Here is a 16904-nt window from a genome sequence, read left to right as displayed (position 1 = left end):
TGAGTGCTGTGTGTTGTATGTAAACAATGAATCACAGGAATCTATCCCCAAAACCAAGAGCACATTGTGAACACTGTATCTTAGCCAACTTGACAATAAATTATATTTAAAAAAAAAGAAGAATTTATCTCTTTGTAGTAGTAGAACTGAGGTTCTGGTTTTCTTTCTGGCTATTGCTTAGGGCCTCTTTCAGTTCCAAGAGGCCATTCATAGTTCTCTGCAACACGGTTATTCCCATAGTCAATTTACAATATGACTGCTTCTTCAAGGCCAGTGGGAAGGTCTCTCTCCTAATTGCTAAGATTAAATCTATATTATATAATGAAACATAATAATATGTATAATATTCCATCACCTTTGGTAATTCTATTGGTTAGAAGCAAGACACAAGTTCTGCTTACGCTCAAGGGGAGAGGGCTATTCAAGGCTGTGACTCACTGGATACATCCCATTCCTTAGGATATGTCTGCCACAGGTAGAAAACAGGAAGTAAGTACAACAAATGAGTTAAAAATTTTATCTAAATAAGCAAATCACAAGTTAACCTGTTACTTAAAGAAGAAGACTGCACAGGACGCCTGGGTGGCTCAGTTGGTTGAGCATCTGACTTCGGCTCAGGTCATGATCTCATGGTTTGTGAGTTCAAGCCCCTCATCAGGCTCTGTGCTAACAGCTCAGAGCCTGGAGCCTGCTTCAGATTCTGTGTCCCCCCCACCCCCACCCCACCCCTGCTTGTGCTCTTCTCTCTCTGTCTTTCAAAAATGAATAAACATTAAAAAAAATTTAAAAAAAGAAGACTGCACAAATACAAATATTAGAGATTGCAAAGGAGAAATAAACATCCAAAACAAGGAAATTTTTAAAAATATGTAAGTTTCATGGGGCACTTTGGTGGCTCAGTCGTTGAAGTGTCTGACTTCAGCTCAGATCATGATCTCACTTTGTGGGTTCGAGCCCCATGTCGGGCTCTCTGCTGACAGCTCAGAGCCTGAAGCCTGCTTCAGATCCTGTGTCTTCCTCTCTTTCTGTCTCTCCCCCATTCATGCTCTATCTCTCTCAAAAACAAATAAACATTAAACAAAATTAAAAAAAATTTAAGTTTCGAAACAAATTTGTATAATCCTATGCAAATGAATATAAACATCTAGTTGAAATAAGTAATTTTCTAGGAAAATAGAATTTTTACCAAACTGACCCAAGCAGAATTAGAAAATCTACACGAACTGATTTCTATTTAAAAAAAAAAAATAGATAAAATTATAAAAGAGCTCTTGTCATTTCCCAAAAAAGCACTAGATCCACATGGTTTCACAGAAGAATTCCAAAAAAATCTTTAAAAAGTAGGTGATCCCAATGCTATTTAAACTATTTCAGAGTATAGTGACACCTGGTTGGCCTCCTGGGTGGGCTCAGTCAGTTGACTCTTGGTTTCAACTCAGTTCATGATCTCATGGTTCATGAGATCAAGCCCTGTGTTGGGCTCTGCACTGTGCATGCGGTCTGCTTGGGATTCTCTCTCTGCCCGTCTCCCCTGCTTACATGTGCTCTCTTTCAAAATAAATAAATAAGTAAATAAATAAATAAATAAATAAACAAACAATTTAGAAAGAACTATTTCAGAGTATAGATAAGGAAAGGAGACTTATTCTTTTTATTAAACAAAATAATATTAATCTCCAAATCCAAATGAGATTATGTAATAGAGAGCGTTATAAAAATCTCACTTATAAACATCAATTTAAAAATCTATGACAAAGTATTAGCAAGCAGATCTCAATGGCAGATAAAAGGATAACATAGAATGAATTATTTCATCTTTGTTGAGTAACAAGCCATTCAAAGACTGAGTGGCTTAAAACAATAAACAATTATTTTCCTGTGTTTGAGGAATTCAGATAATCCCAATGTGCTCAGCTGAGTAGCTCTGCTAATCTCAGTGAACTAGACTCCTATGTCTAGGGGGTATCTGGAAATTTTTTGATTTAGTCACCCTTGGCTAGGGTGACTCAGCTCTGCTCTACATGCTCATTTCCCCCTAGGACTAATCCACTAGCTTAGACACGCCTTATTCATGACAATGGCAGAAGCATAAAGAGCAAGATCCAAGCCCATTTTGAACCTCTGCTTCCATTAAGTTTGCTAACATCCCCAATGGCCAAAGCAAGTTACAAGGCCATGCCTAGAGTCAGGAAACTGGGCAGGTAATCCCACCGGCAGTGGGAGGACGTTGAGAACTTGCAGGTTAAAGGACAGAGACATAAAGGAGAGATGACTAATTAGGTCCAGATGATGCAATTTACCACACATTATGGCCAGGGGAGTCTTATTCTAGGGATACAAGAGTGGTTCCATGTTAAAAATATCAATTAATACAATATTATAATAACAGAAAAATCAGATGATCATCCCAAAAGATAACAAGAAGTCATTTCACAAAATTCAACACCTGTTCATACATTAAAAAAAAAAAAACAAAAAAAAACCCTCAAAATTGGTATCGATGAATGTCTTTAACATGATAAAGTGATATATACCTGAGTCTGAAGGCCAGTAGTTTATTTGATGGGGGAAATATTAGGTGGTTTCATGCTAAAATAAGAAGCAAGGAGGGGCACCTGGGTGGCTCAGTCAGTTAAGCTAGGACTCTTGATTTTGGCTTAGGTCATGGTCTCATGGTTGTGAGATTGAGCTCCTGTCAGGCTCCCCACTGGGCGTGGAGCCTGCTTAAGATTCTCTCTCTTCCTTGCCCTCTTCCCCTCCCTCAGTCACATGTGTGCATACACGCTCCCTGCCTCTACAGTTAGTGAATGTAATATTAAAAAATTACTCAATGTAATTAGACAAGAGAAAGCAATTAGAGGCCTTAGAATTTGAAAGGAAGAGGCAAAAGTATTTTCTTTTGCAAATGCAAGGTGTATACCTGATGAAACCAAAAGAACCAATAGGCAAACTGCTACGGCTAGCCTTTCAAATGTTGAAATCAACTACGAAGGTCTGTAATGAAAACAGCAGGGTATGAATACATAAACAGATGAAGGGGACAACTTTTGAAAAGATGTCCTTGAAAATTTAAATGGCAGTTGAAGAAAAAAATTTTTTTTTTTATTGAGGTAGTGCTTTCTCTGTTCCTTCCTATATCATAACCCTCAAATGTAACTACACTTCTGAATTCTATCATGGTATTTCTGTCCTGTTTTTAAACTTCATATGAGTGCAACTGTATAGATGAAATGAACTGTACTCTTTTGTGCCTGGCTTCTTTTGCTCACCATTATGCCTTTGGGAGTTATCCGTAATGTTGCATATAGCAATAGTTCAGTCTTTATATTGCTGTGTAGTGTTACACTATATAAATATACCACATTTTATATTTTCTGCTGTTGATGGACAATTGGGTTGTTTCTAGTTATCACCAGTAAAGCAGCCGTGAACCTCTTCCTACCACTCCCCTCTCTTCCTCCTGCTCTTCCCTTTATGGCAACCCCTTCATTTGGAAAATCGTGCTGATTAAAAAAAATTGATTCTATGTGGGTTATTGTTCAAAGGAAACAAAACAGCTGCCTCAAGTGCTCTCAAGGCACAAGAAACAATGATTACAGCCATTTCCTAATATGATGTAGGACTAACATGGTTGGGAATGGTCAAAGGGCTCAAGAAGGTTAGGGTTTTAAGTGACATGCTTTCTTGAAAAGTAGCAGCCAATGAAACTATTAAATAGTTCTTTACAGTTTTTAAAGATTAAAATGCAAACATTTTAGTCACAATGAGGCCTATCATAGGGGAATTGAAAGGGAAATGTGACGACCCACCCCCCCCACCCCCAAATTACACATCGGCTCTCCAGTGAGCTACTTTCCATTAAAGAATGAAATACTTTCTGGGGAAATTGGACAGGCTAAACAGCCTGTCCAATTGCCCACAGTGACATACAGGAAGAAGACAAGTCTTTATAATCAGAGGGATTAGAGCTGTAATTATGCCTCCAGATTGTGTAGTTTATGCTAATTCTGTCATCCCTCTTGGCCTGTTTCCTCCCTGAACATTCTTATAGACATCTTTTGATGGACCAGTCACTCTTTTCGCTACATAGGGTAGACCTGCTAAATCATAGGATGTATCTAATAATGAGGTTGAGAAGATAACCATATATTTCAAAGTACCAATTTACAGTCTCATCAGCAACATTTTTCAGATGCTTATTGACCGTATGGGTATTCTTTTTAGTAAATGATCTGTTTAAGTCTTTAGCCTATTTTTTTGTTTGGTAGTTTTTCATTATCAAACTGATCTGCAAGAATACTTTTTTTAATGTTTAATTTTATTGAGATATAATTGATACATAACATTGTATAAATTTAATGTATACAATGTGTCAATTTGATATTGATATATTACAATATAATTGCCACTGAAACATTAGCTAACACTTTTATTATGTCACAGTATTATCATTTCTTTTTTGTGGTAGGAACAATTAAGTAAGATCTAGTCACTTAGCAACATTGAAGTTTATAATACAGTATTGTCCGTAATCACTGTTTCGTGCGTTAGAACTCTTGGACTTATTTATCTACTGGTGGCAAGTTTGTACCCTTAAACAACACTTCCTTAATTCCTCCATGCCCTAGACCTTGGTAACCACCCTTCTACTCTCTGTTCTTACTAGTTTGGCTTTTTTAGATTCCACATATAGGCTTTCTCTATCTAATTTATCTCAAATGCTATAAAATTTCATCCCTGTTGTCACCAAGTGGCAGAATTTCCTTCTTTATCATGGCTGAACAATATTCCCATGGTGGGGGGTGGGTATCACATCTCTTATTTATCCATTAGTCTGTTGTTGAGTATAAGTTGTTTTCACAGCTTGACTACTATAAATAATGCTGCAATAAACGTGGGAGTGCTTATATCTCTTTGATATACTGTTTTCATTTCCTTTGGATGCATAACCACGAGTGGAATTTCTGGACCATATGTAGTTCTATCTTTAAATTTTTGAGGAACCTCCATGCTGTTTTCCATGCTAGCTTTACCAATTTACATTCCCACCGACAGTGTCCAAGAGTTCCTTTTTTTCTCTACATTCTCAACAATATGTATCTCTATTTTTCTTGATGACAGCCATTTTAACAGGTGTGAGGTGATATCTCATTATGGTTTGAATTTGCATTTCTTTGATGATTAGTAATGTTGAGTATCTTTTCATGTACCTGTTGACCATTGGAAGTCTTCTTTGGAAAAATGCCTATTTCGTTCTTTTGCCCGTTTTTAATTGGATTTTCTTTTCCTTTCCTTTCTCTCTCCCTCCCTCTCTTCCTTTCTTTTTTTCTTCCTTCTTCCTTCCTTCCTTCCTTCCTCCCTCCCTCCCTCCCTCCCTCCCTCCCTCCCTCTCTCTCTCCCTTCTTTCTCTATTTCTTTCTTTCTCTATTTCTTTCTCTTTCTTTCTTTCTTTCTTTCTTTCTTTCCTCCTTTCTCCCTCTCTCTTTCCCTTTCTCTCTCTCTCTCTCTCTCTCTCTCTCTCTTTCTTTTCTTCCTTTGGATTCATAGAGAGAGTGATGTGTTTTGAGCCCAAACATACCAATTTGAATCACCCCAGTGCTGTTACTTGCTATCTCACCAAATGGCCCTAAACTACTCTCAGTATCTCAGAACCCCAGTTTCCTTATTTATGAAACAAAAATGATAGCATCTTCTTTACTGAGTTGTTGCAAGAAAGGAATTAGATCTTATATTAATTGCCTGGCATGTATTAGGTGCTCAATAAATGCCATAAGTTGTTTTAGTGTTACTGGATTGTATGAATTCTTTATACATTTTGGATATTAACCCATTATCTGATATATGGCTTGGAAACATTGTCTCCTATTTTGCAAGTTATCTTTTCATTTTATTTTTTGTGTTTTGGCTGTGTAGAAGCTTTTAATTTGATTGAAACCCACTTGCTGAATTTTACTTTTGTTGTTTGTGCTTTTGGTGTGATACCTAAAAAAATCTTTGCCAAGACCAATGTTAAGAAGTTTCTTTCCTATGTTTTCCTCTAGGAGTTTACAGTATTAGGTCTTTGGTTTAAGTCTTTAATACATTTCAAATTAATTTTTGTGAATGATGTAAGATAGGGGTCCAATCACTTTCTTTCTTTCTTTCTTTCTTTCTTTCTTTCTTTCTTTCTTTCTTTTTCTTTTTTTCATCTGGTTATCCACTTTCCCCAACATTATTTGTTGAAGAGACTATCCTTTTTTCATTGAGTGTTCTTGACTCCCTTGTTAAATATCAATTGACCATAAATGCTAGAGTTTAGTTCTGGGCTCTCTGTTCTGTTCTATTGGTCTATCCTTCTATTTTTATGCCAGTACCATACTGCTTTAATTTTTACAGCTTTGTGGTATAGTTTGATATCAAGAATTGTGATGCCTCTAGCTTTGTTCCTTTTTCTCATGACTGGTTTTCTACTCAGGGTCTTTTGTAGTTTCATACAAATTTTAGTATTGATTTTCTATTTCTGTAAAAAATGCTGTTGAAATTTTGATAGGAATTGTGTTGAATCTATAAATGGCTTTGGATATATGGATAGATATTTTAACAATATTAATTCTTCCAATTTATGAACATGGGATATCTTTCCATTTGTTTGTATCTTCTTCAATTTCTTTCATCAATGTCTTGTAGTTTTCATTGTACAGATTTTTCAGTTCCTTCCTTAAATTTATTCCTTAGATTTATTCCTAAATACTTTTTTGTTTGTTTGAATGCTATTTTGAAGGAGATAGTTGTCTTTATTTCTTTTTCAGATGTTTTGTACAGATGCAACTAATTTCTCTGTGCTGATTTTATATCCACCAATTCTCCTGAATTTGTTGCTTAGTTCCAGTAGCTTTTGGGTTACATCTTCAGAGTTGTTCATATTATCTGCAAATAATGGCAATTTTGCTTCTTCCTTTCTCATCTTTTATTTATTTTTCTTGCCTAATTACTATGATTAGGACTTCCAGTATATCTTGAATAAGAGTGGTGAGAGTGAGCACGTTTGTCATCTTCCTGATCTTAGAGGAAAAGCTTTCAACTTTTCATTGTATGTATAATGTTAACTGTGGGCTTGTTATATACAGTTTTTATTATGTTGAGGTATGTTTCCCCTATAACCATTTTTTTGATGATTTTATTCTCATGAAATGTTGTTATATTTTGTCAAATGCTTTTCTGCATCTATTGAGATGATGATATGATTTTAATTTTTTATTCTACCAATGTGGTATATCAGATTTATTGATGTGCATATGTTGAGCCATCCTCAGATCCCAGACATAAATCCCCTTTGGTCACGGTGATTAATCCTTTCAATATGTCGTTGAATTTGCTAATATTTTGTTGAGATGTTTATATTTACCAGGGATATTAGTCTATAGTTTTTTAATAATGTTTTTATCTGGCTTTGGGATCAGGGTAATGTTGGCCTTGTAAAATGAATTTAGAAATGTTCCCTCCTTTTAATTTTTTGAAAGAGTATGAACATTGATGTTAATTCTTCTTTAAAATTTTTTTTTAATGTTTATTTATTTTTGACAGAGAGAGAGACAGAGCATGAGCAGGGGAGGGGCAGAGACAAAGGGGGACACAGAATCCGAAGCAGACTCCAGACTCTGAGCTGTCAGCACAGAGTCCGACGCGGGGCTCGAACTCACGGACTGTGAGATCACGACCTGAGCTGAAGTCGGACGCTCAACCAACTGAGCCACCCAGGCACCCCTTTTTTAATAAAAAGAAAAAAAATTAATGTTTATTTATTTTTGACAGAGAGAGAGAGACAGAGCATGAGCAGGGGAGGGGCAGAGAGAGAGGGGGACACAGAATCCGAAGCAGGCTCCAGGCTCTGAGCTTTCAGCACAAAACCTGATGCAGGCCTCGAATCCATGAACTGCGAGAATGTTAATTCTTCTTTAAATGTTTGATAGAATTTGCTGGTGAAGCCATCTGATCCAGGAGTTTTCTGTGTTGGAAGGATTTTGATTAGTGACTCAATCTCCTTACTCATCATTGGTCTATTCAGATTTTCATTTCTCCCTGATTCAGTCTTGGTAGGTTGTATGTTTCTAGCAATTGATCCATTTCTCCTAGGTTAATCAATTAGTTGACATATGATTGTTCTTAGTAGTCTCTTATAATTCTTATTTTGTGTTATCAGTGTAATGTCTCCTCTTCCATTTCTGATTTTATAATTTGAATCTTCTCTCTCTCTCTCTAGTTAGCCTAGCTAATGGTTTATCAATTTTTTTTATTTTTTTTGAAAAACCAGATCTTAGTTTTGTTGATTTTTAAAATTGTTTTTCTTGTCTTTGTTTTATTTATTTCTATTCAGATATTTACTATTTCCTTGCTTCTGCTAGCTGCGGGCTTATTTTGTTTTGTTTTTCTAGTTCTTCCAGGTATAAAGTTAAGTTGTTTATTTGATATATATTTTCTGAATATATGCATTCATTGCTATAACTTCCCTCTCAGAACTGCTTTTGTAGCATATCATAGGTTTTGGTATGTTGTGTTTCGATTTTTTAAAATTTTATTTTTAAAATTTACATCTAAGTTAGGTAGCACATAGTGCAACAATGATTTCAGGAGTAGATTCCTTAGTGCCCCTTACCCCTTTAGCCCATCCCCCCTTCCCACACCCCCTCCAGCAACCCTCAGTTTGTTCTCCATATTTATGAGTCTCTTCTGTTTTGTCCCCCTCCCTGTTTTTATATTATTTTTGTTTCCCTTCCCTTATGTTCATCTGTTTTGTCCCTTAAAGTCCTCATATGAGTGAAGTCATATGATATTTGTCTTTCTCTGACTAATTTCACTTAGCATAATACCCTCCAGTTCCATCCACATAGTTGCAAATGGCAAGATTTCATTCTTTTTGATTGCTGAGTAATACTCCACTGTATGTATACCACATGTTCTTTATCCATTCATCCATCAATGGACATTTGGGCTCTTTCCATACTTTGGCTGTTGTTGATAGTGCTGCTATAAACATTGGAGTGCATGTGTCCCTTCAAAACAGCACACCTATATCCCTTGGATAAATACCTAGTAATGCAATTGCTGGGTCGTAGGGTAGTTCTATTTTTAGCTTTTTGAGGAACTCCATACTGTTTTACAGAGTGGCTGCACCAGCTTGCATTCCCATGTGTTTCCATTTTTGCTTCCCTCCCACTCTCCCTATACACACACACACACACACACACACACATATATATATATACATATATATGTATGTATATATCTTATTTTTTCTTTTGATTTCTTCTTTGAACCATTGGTTGTTCTGGAGTGTGTTATTTAACTTCCACATGTTTGTAGATTTCTCAGTTTCTTCTTGTTATTGATTTCTGGTTTCATAGCCTTGTGGGCAGAAGATACTTGGTATGATTTCAATCTTTTTAAATTTGCTAGGACTTGTTTTGTGTTCTGTTATATGGTCTATCCTGGGGAATGTTACATGTGCACTTGAGAAGAATGTGTATTCTGTCCCTGTTGGATAGAATGTTCTACAAATGTCCATTAGGTCCATTTGGTCTAAGGTATGCTTCAAGTCCATTGTTTACTCATTGATTTTCTGTCTGGATGATCTATCCATTGCTGAAAGTGGAGTATTGAAGTTTCCTGCTACTATTGTGTCATTGTCTATTTCTTCTTTAATCTGTTAGTGTTTGCTTAATACATTTAGGTGCTCCAATGTTAAGTTTGCATATATTTATAATTATCATATCTTTTTGATGAATTAGCTCCTTTATCATTATGTATTGACCTTCTTTTCCTCTTATTACTATTTTTGGCTTAAAATCTGTTTTGTGTGATATAAGTGTAGCTACCTGCTTTATTTTGGTTTCCGCTTGTATGGAATATCATTTTTCCATGCTTTCACTTTGAGCCTATGTGTGTCCTTAAAACTGAAGGGAACCTCCTATAGGCAGCATACAGTTGGATCTTGTTTTATCCATTCAGCCACTCTGTGCCCTTTTTTGACCGGGGAATTCAATCCATTTACATTTAGAGTTGTTATGGATATGTAAGGACTTACTAATGCTATCTTATTGATTGTTTTCTGGTTGTTTTGTGTCTATGTTGTTTCTTTCTTCGCTCTGTCTCTGCCTGTCTTTGCAAATTGATATTTTCCATGGTCGTTTGCTCTTTCTCCCCTTTGTTTAGCTTTTATGCATCTACTCTAGGTTTTTGCTTTGTGCTTACCATGAGTCTTATTGAAGTTACAATAATTGTAGTTACATCATTTTTGCACCTAAGTCTGATGGTGGAGATCAAGTGTCAAGTAGATTAAATAGTCCAGTTTAAGCTGATGGTAATTTCCTTTGATTGTCTACAAAAGCTTCCCCCTTTTATTTTGAGGTTATTATTTATCTCTTATATTGTGTATTTATTAATAATTACAGGAGCTACAATTATACTAATGGTTTCCCTTTTGCCCTTTGTACTATTTGGTTAGGTGGTTAACACACCATCCTATTAGAATTATCTAGGTCTGACTGTACATGAAGCTAAAGCAGTGTATTGTGTATTTTTGTATGTTTTCATGCCATTGATTAGCTTCTTTTCATTTCAGCTTAAATAACTCCTTTCAGCATTTCTTGCAAGTCAGGTCTAGTGGTAATAAAGTCCCTCAGTGAGAGCCAAAGCATGGGAGACTCTTAAAAACTGAGAACAAACTGAGGGTTGATGGGGGGTGGGAGGGAGGGGAGGGTGGGTGATGGGCATTAAAGAGGGCATCTTTTGGGATGAGCACTGGTTGTTGTATGGAAACCAATTTGACAGTAAATTTAATATATTAAAAAAAATAAAGTCCCTCAGCTTTTTGTAAGAATTATTTTTGCATTCTGGATACAAGTTCTATGGAGGATATAAGTATTGCAAATATCTTCCAAGTCTTTAACTTCCCTTTTTACTCTCTTAATGATACATTCTAGTGAACAGACATTGTTAATTTTAATGTGGTCTAATTTATCAATTTTTAAAAATGATTTTGCTTTTTAGGTCATGTTTAAGTAACCTTTGCCTATTCCAAAGTTATAAATGCATGCTATGCTTTCTTCTAGTTTTATTGGGTACTTTTCCTATTCAATTTATAATCCAGTTTGAATTGGTTCCTTTTGCATATTGTAACATAGAGGTAAGCAGCAGAGAAAGATTAGGAGAGGAAAGAGAAGAAAGGACAGTTGTGATGTATCTGGACTACATACTAACAGACCTACAAGTGGCCATGTGTGAGCTATGAATATCACAGTGGCAGGAATTTCCTTATTTTCTCCTTCATACTAACGTTGTATGCGGGTGTACTTTGCAGGTGCCAAGAAAATCATGACTGAGTTTGAAGTGAACACTGTCCACTTGGAAAATAAGATTGTGTCTGTAGAGGAAAATCTCAAGTGTCCACCATCCATTTTGCTGCTATTTCTGCTTAATTATAGTAATGATAAAAATGGGAGTTTAAGACAAAAGTATTTGTGAATTTTCAGCTGAAGTGCTTCTAGTCCATCTCAACTATCTTAGCTGATCATAGGGTTTGGGAACAGTCTTGTTTTAAATTTCGCTGTACAGAGCCTCTTGGGACAGGATTCTTGAGTACAGAAATGCCAATCCCTGTCATGGGAGAGGTCTGTTGTTCAGAATCATTATCCTCTGACTGAGATAGAAACCGAGCTGGAGGTGCCAGGAAGGGTGACACTGAATTAAAGAGACAGCTGGGGTACTTACAAGACAGACAAGGCAAAAAAGCAAGGGCAGGCAGGATATGAAGGGTGAGAAACATCAACACTTCAGAGTGAGGCCTCGGGAGGGCAAATATCTTAGATTTCGATGTTACAATAATTGTATCTGCAACATTTATGAACGTAAGTCCGATTGTGGAAATCAAATGTCAAGTCTCTGCAGAATTTCTGACACACCATATATGATAACTGCAGAATGTTATCTGTAATAAGAAAGAACATAGAAAATAAGTCAGTGATCTAAGTTTTCTAAAGACAAGTCAAACCTGGCACTATTCCTGCCCGTGGAAATTTAATTAGGCATCAGGGTGGGTTTAGGGATGGCTTCACAGCTTATACGTACCATGAGGACTGAGGCGGGGAGATGTAGAAACCACCGGCCCCCTTCATGTTCGTTTGCCTGAGGTCCCTATAACTCTATACAGCTGTTTCATTTCCTTTCCTGGTAGATTAGCAACTAGTGCTTTAGTGTCTTCAGAGTTAGAATCTGGTCCATTTCGTTGGGAATATAGGGCCCCCGTCTTCTTCCTCCTGTCTCATTTCCCCCAATCCTCTTCTGTCTGCATGCACAGGGACCTGAGCTCAGAGGCATTCTGCTCGTCGGTTCCTCTCCTAGACTGGCCGTAGTCTGAGATACAAAATCGCTGAAGTGCTCTCCTAAGAATTTTCTAAGATTTTCACGGTACCTCTACTGGCCCTCTACCTTACCCTGGAAGATCTTTAAAGACATGCACGACTCAAACGTCTGAGCAATACAGGAACCAAAGCCTCTTCTACAGCGATCTGTCCGTGTGCGAAGGTGGCACGTTACGCACTTCAGAGGTGTCACTGCTGGAGAGTGTAGAGCTGGTGTCAGACCAGGGACACTTTGGAAAGAGCTGGAATTATCTAGACCTGATTGTGGAGGGTGGAGGAGTAGGGGTGACGGCGAAGGGGTGGGGGGGCGGTGGATGAGGAGCTGGTGGTGGGTAGAATAGCAGGTAGTAAGCAGTTGGAGCTCTCACCAACTTCGTATCACAGAGAAATGCGATTGTGAGTATAAAAGGATTCTTCGGATCCCTATTTTGGCCGTTTTAACCTAGGTAACTCAGAGCAAAGATTTAGCCCCCATGACTTTGGTTTTTCCAGCTTTAAAATGGTTCTATTAATGATGGCCTAGCCAACTTGGCAGCACTGTAGATAGGTGGGAGTGTAATAATGAGGGTGAATGCTTTAAACTATTTTACCCAAGGGGCGCCTGGGTGGCTCAGTCGGTTGAGTGTCCGACTTCCGCTCAGGTCATGACCTCTCAGTTTGTGGGTTCCAGCCCCATGTCGGGCCATGTGCTGACACAGCCTGGAGCCTGTTTCAGATTCTGTTTCCCTCTCTTTCTGCCCCTCTCCCACCCACACTCTGTCTCTGTCTCTGTCTCTGTCTCTGTCTCTCTCTCTCTCAAAAATAAACAAACATTTTTAAAAAAGAAAAAAAGAAAAAAATATTTTACCCAAGCTAGGTTATTAACATTCGCCGCTTAGATATTATGAGGTAATATACTCTGTAATTTTGAACTTTGAATTGAATGTATGTAAAGTCCTCATGAATTACAACATATTAGTAACACTTCCCATGGTATTGTGGGGTGAGCTAATCAGAAATACAGGTTTAATAAAACAAACAAAAAACCTCTCCCTGGTGCACCTGGGTGAGAAAGGAAAGTAGCATTTATTGAGCATCTGATTTGGGCCATGCTTTCTCACTTTGCATCTGATTTAATCATCACAAGAGCCTCGTGAGTAAGTATTTCCCCATTTCTCAGATGAGTAACCAAAGGTACAGAGATTTTAAAACAGCAATTTTTAAAAAAAAATTTTAGTGAGAAATAATTGTTCTTGTTTTATTTATTTTTTTAATATAATTTATTGACAAATTGGTTTCCATACAACACCCAGTGCTCATCCCAACAAGTGACCTCCTCAACGCCCATCACCCACTTTCCCTTCTCCCCCACCCCCCATCAACCCACAGTTTGTTCTCAGTATCCAAGAGTCTCTTATGATTCGCCTTCCTCCCTCTCGTAACTTTTTTTTCCCCTTCCCCTCCCCCATGGTCTTCTGTTAAGTTTCTCAAGATCCACTTACCAGTGAAAACATATGGTGTCTGTCTTTCTCTGACTGACTTATTTCACTTAGCATAATACCTTCCTGTTCCATCCATGTTAAGACAGCAATTTAAAAATTCTGATTCTAGAGCATCCAGTATTTCCTCTCCTATAATCACTTGTTTTCATATAAACTCCCTGATAAGGGTATCAAAAGTCATTGTCTAAAACAAACTACAAAATTATTCATTATAGACTGACCAGCTGTCACAGCAAATGGGATACAGATTTATGAATGGAAAGGATGACTTAAGGAAAATCTTGCTAGGATTTTAGATTATGGGGAATGGTAGGGACAGAATGGGGAAAGAGTAGGAAGGGGCAGCCATAGAGGCTTGAGCCCCTGGTGAGGAATGGCAGAATGTTGAAAAGGTCAGAAAAGTTGGCCCGTAAGGCAGAAGGAGCATTCTGAAGAATGGCTTCCCCTCCCTTATAAACGTGGTCAAGGCTCAGCCCTCCATGGATACCTCCTGTACACGTAGAGTTTCCAAAGGCTCCTGAGATCCTGCCTCTGGAGCCCACTTCTCAGGTCTGTGACTCACCTACAATGAAGCAGAAAAGGAAGGAGACTATCAAGAAGTGTTTGTCCATCCTGAACCAGAAGTCTTCTGTACAGGAGGAAAAGAAGCCAGGAACTGCAAGAACAGCTCTTTAGGCTATAGGGAGGAAACCTTCTTCTTCACAGGGCAGGAATTATTCATGCCTAAGGGAAACCAATCACACAAGCTTTTCTCTGGAAGCTCAAGTTCATTCTCTCTCTACCCCATAGCAAAGCATAAAGATAATTAGTAAATTTGGGGGTTTACATTAAGCTAACTTGGTTTTTTAATTATAATCTTTAGCACAGCAATTATTGTTATAGTTACTACATTATCATTCTTACTCTAATTTTACAGAGAAGGAAACTGGGGCTTGGTGAGGTCCAGTATCTTACCCATGATTACATATCTAGTGGAGGCCACACTTTCAACCGCCTTGATTCAATGCCTCTTGGAGATTTATTCATACAATCAATGAATAAGTATTATTGAGAGCTTTGGTGTTCCAGGTACAGTTCTGTGTGTGCACGTAGAGCAATGTATAAGTAAGAAAAGATCACGTAGCTCCTCACCTGATGGGGAAGAAACAGGAGAATGAAAGAGAAAAAGATGTATAATCTATGACCAAGCTGGGCCTTCAGCCTAGAACTTCTGATTCTCAGCCCAGAACGACTTCACCTTAGCAGAAATCTGTCCTCCACAGTCAGGGACTATTTACTCTGTAGGGCTGGGAGATTCTTGCTAGAATTACCACACAACATGATCTTTACCAAATTTATATTGTGAACTGGCTCATTTTTCTATGATTTAGGTATCTATCTCTACAAAAGTTAACTCAGTTAAGGCTCACCATGGGTAAAGCACTGGGAAACCATGACTAACCCTGGCATCCCAAGTCTGCTTAACCTGTGTCAGTGAGCTGATGGCACCTTGGCAAGAGGTATTGGGAATCTTCCATGCAGAGCTAATTTAAGGACATATTCTTGCTTGTAGGAACAATACGTTCATTAAAACATATCAAGTATGACATTTTTAGATATCAGGTGAAGATTGGGTGACATGAAGTCTTACGTCAAATGCCGCAAAAGTTACAATGTTCTTTTTCTATGACCAGAGTGTGGAGCCGATCATTGCCCAAGAAGAGAAACATGGGGGAATTCGTTTCTTCGAAAAGAATTGATTCTAGAATGAAAAGCCAGATTGTGAAGTCTTGAGTCTAGTTTTCTATTCTGCCATATTTCAGGAGGGCATCTTAGAAACTGGATGGCATTTTTTTCAGGACTTTTCAAAGGCTTATCAAGAAGGCAAAGCCCTGAGCCTTTGGTGCTTGGGTTTACAAGGCTATCAGGGCATTTCATTTGTCACCTATTTTCTCTGATTTATCTGTTTAAAGAGAATGACTCTAAAACCATAGCAAATGAAGTAAAGAACATTCCAGGTTAAACTGCAGTTGGTTTTCAGTGTCTACTCTTCTTTCAAGGTTCCCCTTGGCAGATGCTTTCTGAAAGGCCCATTGAGTTTTGAATCTCCTTTCTGCTGGATTATTTCTAGTTAAGATTGTGAAGTTTTGCAATTCTACCCAAACATTGGGTACCTGACTTACTCCTCATCCTCCCCCAGAACCTTACCCATCAAGTTTTTTCTTGGAAACAATTTCCTTGTTCATTTAGCACGGCATAGGAAAGAATAAGTATTAGAACCTACTAGAGGCTGTGTGGTACAATGCAAAAAGAGGATTTTCCTGGGAGTCTGAGACTTTTGGTTGATTACTATGTAATTCATGGCATCTTTAGCAAGCCATTTATCTGTGATTTTTAGACTTCAACAATTCTATGGTCCTTTACGACTTTAACATTCCATGGTTTCATAATGTAAATCATGAATATGGATACTAAGATCTGTTATTCTGACCTAGCATTTTGCCTGGCACATGGTGATGTGCTGAGCATATGACGGATAAATCTCACATGATACCACTATCCACAATCCCACTGATACAGAGTCCCAGATTAATGCGCCCCATGACAAGAAGGCCATCTACTCAGCCTAGATGCCATTTGTCCTGCTCTGATGAGACAGCAGAACATTGTGTCCTCATATTCATTCTTGGCTTCAGGGTTGATAACTGAAATCTTGGTGATACCACAGATGAGCAACCCTCTTAATCTGGCTTCTAAATGCTGTGCTTTTGTTTTTTGGAGGGAACGGACATAGAGTCAGAAGTCAGGCTGCTTTGTTCCTTGGCTTCCAGGGGAAGTAATGGCTTTTCAGAGTGTATATAGAGTGTGAAATAATGATCTTTAAAAAGTGTGGTGGCGAGGAGCCTGTTTGCAGGGCCTAGGGAAATCACCCTCTTCTTCCAATTGCTGGTGATAAGAGAGGTGAAGGAGAGAAGAACAAAACCAGCATTTATTGAGTGCTTGCTACGTGCCACACATGGGGCCAGCCACTTCTACTCGCATCGTTTCA

The 16904-nt window shown here is 37.9% G+C and overlaps 1 protein-coding gene across 1 annotated transcript; it reads right to left on the bottom strand.

The window, feature by feature from the left end:
• Positions 1 to 11837: 11837 nt before the first annotated feature.
• Positions 11838 to 14487, bottom strand: PATE3 (prostate and testis expressed 3). Its single transcript, XM_007082726.1, has 3 exons — positions 14439 to 14487; positions 12468 to 12590; positions 11838 to 11962 (listed from the first exon to the last, which is right to left on the bottom strand). Exons 1-3 carry the CDS (start codon positions 14485 to 14487, stop codon positions 11838 to 11840), a joined length of 297 nt encoding a protein of 98 aa, XP_007082788.1.
• Between the last annotated feature and the right edge of the window lie 2417 nt (positions 14488 to 16904).

The sequence above is a fragment of the Panthera tigris genome, chromosome D1 (genome assembly GCF_018350195.1).
Source record: "Panthera tigris isolate Pti1 chromosome D1, P.tigris_Pti1_mat1.1, whole genome shotgun sequence".
Lineage (NCBI taxonomy): Eukaryota > Metazoa > Chordata > Mammalia > Carnivora > Felidae > Panthera > Panthera tigris.
Note: the sequence above shows the minus strand (reverse complement) of the source record. Positions and strands in the feature narration are given on the sequence as shown.